Source organism: Colobus angolensis, unplaced genomic scaffold (assembly GCF_000951035.1).
Source record: "Colobus angolensis palliatus isolate OR3802 unplaced genomic scaffold, Cang.pa_1.0 Scaffold7, whole genome shotgun sequence".
In the NCBI taxonomy this organism is placed as follows: domain Eukaryota; kingdom Metazoa; phylum Chordata; class Mammalia; order Primates; family Cercopithecidae; genus Colobus; species Colobus angolensis.
The window spans coordinates 20,368,201-20,375,789 of NW_012120709.1; the positions used below are offsets into that span (position 1 = coordinate 20,368,201).

The 7,589-nt window shown below is 39.9% G+C and overlaps 1 protein-coding gene across 1 annotated transcript in view; it reads left to right on the top strand.

Moving 5' to 3' along the window:
* The first annotated feature begins 1,237 nt into the window (after positions 1–1,237).
* Positions 1,238–7,589, top strand: part of HTR3B (5-hydroxytryptamine (serotonin) receptor 3B, ionotropic) — a 41,189-nt gene continuing 34,837 nt past the window's right edge. The window contains exons 1-2 of the mRNA XM_011926776.1: positions 1,238–1,546; positions 5,833–5,993. Coding sequence (XP_011782166.1) covers positions 1,495–1,546; positions 5,833–5,993 — 213 coding nt within the window. The 5' untranslated portion in view covers positions 1,238–1,494. The remainder of the gene's footprint in view (positions 1,547–5,832; positions 5,994–7,589) is intronic.

Consider the following 7,589-nt stretch of genomic DNA (forward strand, 5'->3'; position numbering starts at 1 on the left):
TTTTGAGACAGAGTCTCCCTCTGTCTCCCAGGCAGGAGTGCAGTGGCACCATCTTGGCTCATGGCAACCTCTGCCTCTCAGTTCAAACAATTCTCCTGCCTAGCCTCCCGAGTAGCTGAGATTACAGGCATGTGCCACCATGCCCGGCTAATTTTTGTAGTTTTAGTAGCGATGGGGTTTCGCCATGTTGGTCAGACTGGTCTCAAACCCCTGACCTCAAGTGATCCACTGGCCTCGGCCTTCCAAAGTGCTGGGATTGCAGGCGTGAGCCACTGTGCCCAGCTTATTTGCATTTATTTATGTATTTAGCGAATGTACTAAAAACCATGGGTTCACACTGATACCTCCAAAACCAAGTCAACACCACAGGGTTATCCTAGTTTTCTCTCTTTCTGTATATACTGCTCCCTTCACCAATGATAGGAAAGCAATTAGGCTACATTTTATTGGTAGATGAAAATTAGGTGGAGCACTTCATGGACTCTAAACAAGGGACTGAGTGATGAGGAGATTTGGAATCAATTATATACTTTCTCCCCTTCATTTGGCTCAGTGAAAATTTACATCAAAATTTGCCTCTATAATCTCATTTTTAATAAAAAAGCAGGCAGATGTTGGAAATGGTATCTGTTTTTTCTTTCTAGAGCATTTGGGGGGGGTCTAGAAATGGAAAATAGTGTTATTGTATAGAATTATGCACCTTTTTCCTTAGTAATGAAGAATGAATGGGTATTCAATCAGAAAGTGAAAAAAAAACTTTTATTAAATGATGTTGAACTTTAATAGTTTTCATCTTTAATAAGCCTAGAAGCATCCTTTCTAGAAGGTTACTTTCTGAATTGTGAACAATGAAAATTTGAGAAGCCATCCTGTTTATCAAAAATCAATGTTTCTTTTAATTAACGGGGCTTAGGAAAAACAAAAAGCACTTTTCCATTGCATTGTTTGCAGTTGTTCTTCATTAGACAATACCAGGTTTCCATTAGTCTTGTGTAATTCAAGAGCCCAAGAACCATTGTCAAATGCTGAAGATGTTACCGCATAAGTCTGATTTAGAACAGCTATTTGGATTTCAATTATTAATGAAATTAGTGTCCTGAATGTCAGCAAGAGCACTGCCTTAGGTAAAGGCTGTAAAGGAAATCATATTAGTGTGGAATTTCCTCTCCTTAGGGGCTCCTCTTAGATTACATTATTCACTTAGCTATCTCCTGTCAGGAAAATGGAAATGTTAGCCACAGTTTGATCCTGGGGCAGAACCAAAGGGAGAAGTTAAGGGATTTCATCATGGCATCAATTCCAAAACATTTGCATGGTGCTGGTATTGCCTTTTGTCCCACTGAGTGTTTACAAAATAGCACCAGTGAGGATAGCATCAACTGGCAAATGGAGAAGGAGGAGAACAGAGTGGAGAGGAACCCTGTTAGGAAAAATTGAGCGGCATTCCATCTGGTAGGCAAGTTTGCGTTGCTCCTTTTTAGGATCTGCCTAGGAATGTTGGCACGCGTGATGGCTCCCCTGTGGGCCTGCATCCTGGTGGCCACAGGTGAGTCCTTTTCATGATTTTACTAGGCATTAAGGATTAACTCTTAGAGACAACATTTTTGTACACTGTGCCATAGAACTTCTCAGGCGTGTTTGCTTTTATTCATTATCTGTAAAATGCCAGTCCTGTGAAGCTACATTGAAAACAATGATTTGTTTCTGACTTTGTTCCTATGATTGCAAATACACACACATACAGCATTAGACTGTGGGGCTTTTTACACGTAGCTGAAAATATGCTCTGAAATGTTATAATTGCTTGATAAATCTCTGCTTTTCTAGAAATCAAGCTCTCTACAGCTTGATTGAGAGTTTGGGGCATTCTTTTTCAGATTTGCTCTTATGTGTGGATAATATGTTTTTATTATCCAAAATAGTCTTGGCTTCATTATCAGCTGTTAGCAGCCCAGAGAAAAAGTCCATTAGATTTGTCATGGCTACAGACATATGTATATCATTTTGGTATTAGAGGCCTTAACATCTCGCCTTACAAAATCTATGTAGGTGATGAGTATATCTCTAAAGACAGGCAGTGTAAACTTGCAAGTTTTGAATTTACAATTCCTCTTAAAAGTAATTTAGAAGTTAATTTTTTTTTTTCTAAATTTCTAGAACTAAACTTCCATGGCACCAGTATTAACTCTATTGAATTGAATCATTTTAGTTAGGATACAATTGATTCTTAGTACACGCGCACAAATCGAGAATTTATGATTATGGTGGTGTTTCGCAATACCCCACTTTCTTGAGGTTTCTCCTAGAGCTCATATCTGAATTCTGAAGTTTTAGAATGTAACTGGAAGTGGAATGAGTCAATTACAGAGATGAGTTAGAAATTTGGTAGCCAGGAAGCTGGAAATGATTTTTTTATTAGGTAGAGAAGAAAAATAGCCACTTATCAGTAAAGTATAAAAATCTTGGATGTTGAACATAAAGGATAAAAGCATATCTTAATGGTAAAAAATAAAAACAGAGGAAATGTCATTAAATGCCAAATGGGTTTCTTAGCAGAAAATAATTGTGAGCATTAAACTAAGATAAAATTGAAAAATGAAGGTAAGAAAACAGACTAAGTTCTTAACAATGTCTCTCTAATGTTTTGTATTATGCATGATTTTTGTTCTAAATGTAGCAGAAATAAGTGTTTTAATAGTGCCTGACAACCAGTGCTTTACCATAAATCATTCCGAGGATACTTGTTGCAGGAAGATCTGCCCTGTGGAATTTTACTGGGTTTTACTATATTTACTTTACATATTTTACTGTATTTACAAATCAAGGTAATTTGCAAATGTAAGAGCACTGAACCAATCCCAGGGGGCAGTGTGTTGGCATAGAAGGAGGCCTGAACAAGGAGAGCCAGCTAATTCCTGCTTCACTGCTCACCAGCCACGTAACCCTGGGAAGTCAATAGAGACTCAGTTTTCTTGTAAGTTAACTTTATTTTGGGTATTCATGACAATCAAATAAGACAGCATTGTTAAATTGTAAGGTGCAATGCAAATGTAAGATATTATTAACCTGAAAACACATACAGAAAATACCACTGGCTATTTCTGTCCAATAATATACTCCACACAACATGTCAGTCTTCTTTTTGAAAGGTTACTCGCTGTTGTTCCTAATATTCTGAGGGAGCCAGGTTACACTTAATCATGTAGTGTCATGATCAAGAGCTTGGGCTTCAAAACCATTCCAGCTGTGTGTAAATATCACTCCCTTGGCTTGCAAGCTTCATGACCTTGGGCAGTGCTAACCTCACTATGCCAATAGTCCCTCACCTGCAGGAATAGTGCACTTCTCATAGATCTGTAGAGTACCTGTCTCATAAGTTTGTTGGGAACGTTGAAGGAGATCATTCATGTGAGGGCTTAGCCTGGTGCCTGGCATACAGTTAGCATTCAATCAGTGTTCGGAATTCAATACATAAATCTCATTTCCTTTTAACCTCTCAGATATATGTGTAACTCTCTTAAAATCCTAGAGATACATGGCAACTAAAGCAAGAATAGCGCTTTCCATCAAAGTACCCTGAACACTTTAAGATAGGTGCATGGGAGAGTAAGTCATTAAAACAAGAAAAACAAAGGAATAATTGTATTGTGTTCTTATCTTCTTCTTTTTCAATCTCTCTTCACCTACAAGTGCTTCATAGGACAGTCCCTAACACATTCTACTTTCCAGAAATCTTACAAGCGAATTATTTGAAGCTGATTATTAGCATTCAAGAAGGCAGTTTTGGCGAGGAATCTTTTCTGGGTCTGTTGATAGCTTCCATCAGTGTCTGTTGAAACATCACTGAACTGTGAGTCATTTAGTGCTTGTGTGAATGTCACATTAGCTTTCAAGGGGCATAATTTACTGTTAATTAATGGTCACTTAAATCCTTAATCTCTCTCCTGTAATTGATCTTTCTCCTCAGGCAAATTTGCATTCATAGTAGAAATGTAATTTATTATTTCTTCCCATCTTAAACAAAGAACTCTTTCCCCTTTTGGTTTATTTAAACGTGTTTCCATTTGCTTATTATTTTTCTCCTTTCAGTGCTTGATTCTCTTTTGTTCCTAGTCCTAGCTTCCAGAACTTTCTCTTTTTAACCAAGACTTTGACCCATTCTAGAAAACATGGGTTTATCCATAGGGAACCTGTGGATTGGTTCCTAGACAAGATCGCAGAGGGGAATTTGAGTCTTTGTGAGCAGACGGTGCGGAGAACACATACAGAATTATGTTTTAATGCTGTCTCAGGTAGTTTCCTATATTGAAACATGCTCATTTCGGTGTTTCCCCAACTGAGACTTGAATTGGGGGCTTCCAAGCGAGGTAAACGTGGAGCTGCCCACAGCAAAGTTGGCAGGAAAAGCACTGGGCCAGCTTTGCTCTGTGCTTCTGACTTCCCTCCCCTGGGGTACACCAGCAAGAAATGTTCTCAGGTAGAGAGATTCACAGCACACTTTTTGACAATAACAGCTCACAAAAACCCTACAAATGATGTCTGATGCAAGCCACCCACCTTAGTCCTGCACGCCTGAATAGCTAACGCCATTTTAGGCATCTTCTTGGGTGAATAGTTAGGGAGTTAAAATGCTCATTAGATTCCCAGTTCCGACGGTAATGAAAGCGTACATAGAACTGCCCACAAGGAGTCTGGCATTGCACCTCCAGCATTGTTGTTAGCATTTTGGTCACACTGACATTGTTAAATCATAGAAATTGCTGCCTGTGGCGGCAAGTGACATGACATCATTCATAAAGAAATGGGTATAAACAGGATTGTCGCACAGGGAGAAGCGATCTCATTTATAGTTTCCTGCTGGATCCCTCATACCTTCGGCAGCTCATCAAAATAACCATCAAAACCACTGAGAGCCCAGGCAAATTCACACGCAGGACACTACAGAGAGATTTCACTCACGCACTTTGTCAGGAGGTGTGCAATTTGCTTCGGTCCAATGGCTGAGTGAAGCATTGAATCCCCTAAGGGCTGGCAAAGCTTGTGAACAAAATATCTTTCTGCAATCCAGAGAAAGCCCTCACAAATTTGTCACTTCCAATTGCTGGTGCTCATTTCTCTTGCTTCCCTTCCTCTGGCCTCCCTGGCCTCAACACCAATCACAGCTCCTCTGCAAATCAAGATTTTTGGGTCAGAAGAAATGGTCGTTCCCTGGAACCAGAGAGAATGTTCTCAAAACAAAGATCTCATTTTCTGACAAGTGCATTTTATTTAGGGACAGATGAAATGAGAAAAGAGATTTTTGAGGAGAAAAGTACAAATTTGGGCTCCCGTTAATCCCATTATCTAGAAATCTATACAAGTTTTTGGGGTTAATGGGTTTGTTCATGTTTTTTTTTGCTAGAGTTTTCTATCGAATTTTTGAATTACAAATGAAAAATCAAAAGAAAAACCAAGGTGGGAGATAAGTTTTGGCTAAGTGTGTAGGTGGTTTTTTTCTAGATGCTAGGAGAGGATGATACAGGAATAAAGAAATTATTCTGTCTCCAAAATGCAGGCTTGTTGTAAAATGAAATTGTAGGTACAGTTTTGCAGACTTGGAGATGGCGTTGATTTACTTGTTTTTACAATGAGATTTCTCCGTTGGGCACTTAGGCCATCAGCTTACTTTAAGCGTTTGCCAAAGGCCGCACCAACTGGCTGTGAATTGATGCAGAATTTGGCGAGCTGAAAGCTATATTCTAGTAACAGCCACCGAGTCCTGAACAGTCTGAAACCTCCTAAAGAAACCAAGCCCCTCTTACTTTATCTTCACAATGATAGTTTCTTTTCCAGGAATTCTAGCCACAGATACACAGCATCCCCGGGATTCTGCTCTGTATCATCTCAGCAAGCAACTATTACAGAACTATCATAAAGAAGTGAGGCCAGTTTACAACTGGACCAAGGCCACCACAGTCTACCTGGACCTGTTTGTCCATGCTATATTGGATGTGGTAAGGACCATCTTGCCCCTTCCTATTCTTGTTAACGTCTTTTAAAACAGTCTGCAGTTCATGCAGGAGCCTCGGAGAGGTCATATTCTCGAGACTGTAGTTGAACTGGCAGGGAAGTTGTGCCAGATTCATTTTAGCAGTTAGGTAAAATATTCATTAGGCAGATCATGCTTTCTAGCCCCCAGTAGACACTGTGAAGGGCAAATCGTCTAGATCATGGAATTAAGATGTTTTAAGAATTGTGAAACTGGGTGTGGTGGCTCATGCCTTAATCCCAGCACATTGGAAGGCCAAGGTAGGCAGATCACTTGAGCACACCAGTTGGAGACCAGGCTAGGCAGCATGGTGAAACCCTGTCTGTACATAAAATATGCAAACTGGCCAGGCGTGGTGGTGCATATCTGTAGTCCCAGCTACTCAAGAGGCTGAAGAGGGAGGATAGCTTGAGCTTGGGAGGTTGAGGCAGCAGTGAGCCATGATCATGCCACTGCACCGCAGCCTGGGTGGCAGAGCCAGACCTTGTCTCCAAAAAAAAAAAAAAATATATATATATATGTACATGTGTGTGTGTGTGTGTGTGTATATATGTATATATACATAGTGGTCATAGATCACAGTACATATTGTATGAATATTGCTGAAACCAAAAATAGTAATAGGTATTTTATCCTGTGGTTCACATTTGTTAATGATAATAACAGATTTAAGAGGAGATTCACTACTTATTGCTTGAAATTTAAAAGAGAGAAAAGTGCCTTGTTATCTTGAGTTTATTAGGGGGCTTTTGCATCTAAAGCGTTTGCTAAGGATGTTGGGGAGAATTTGTTTATTAAAGCATCCTTTTTCTCCTGTATCTGAAAGATAGGCTGTGGGAATGAAATGAACCCTGTAAAGTAGTTGGCAGAGTTCTTAGGAAGCCATCAGCAAGCGATGGTCCTGATGGTTAGCACCTCTTCCTCCTCTTTTCTAATTACAAAATCTTCTATTTCAATTGGTTCCGGAGTCATTTTGATTTCTCTCTCCCCCTTTTTTTTTTTTTTTTTGAGATGGATTCTATCTTTGTCGCCCAGGCTGGAGTCCAGTGGCACGATCTCGGCTCACTGCAACCTTCGCCTCCCAGGTTCAAGTGATTCTCCTGCCTTAGCCTCCCTGGTAGCTGGGATTATAGGCATGCGCCACCACACCTGGCTAATTTTTGTATTTTTAGTAGAGACGGGGTTTCACCTGTTGGTCAGGCTGGTTTCGAACTCCTGACCTCAAGTGATCCTCCTACCTTGGCCTCCCAAAGTGCTGGAATTACAGGCGTGAGCCACTGTGCCCAGTGATTTCTCTTAAAAACAGACTTTACTGAGCTCATTTTGTTAAAGTAATTTAATCATTGTTTTTCCATTTACATCTCAAAAATTGTTTTCTAATTGAGGTAAAATATACATACATGGAAATACACAGATTTCAAGTGTACAAGCTGACGAGTGTTGCTAATTACGTATACCCATATAACATACATTTATTTATTTATTTAGAGACAGAATCTGGCTCTGTCACCCAGGCTGGAGTGCAGTGGCATGATCTCAGCTCACTGCAACCTCTGCCTCC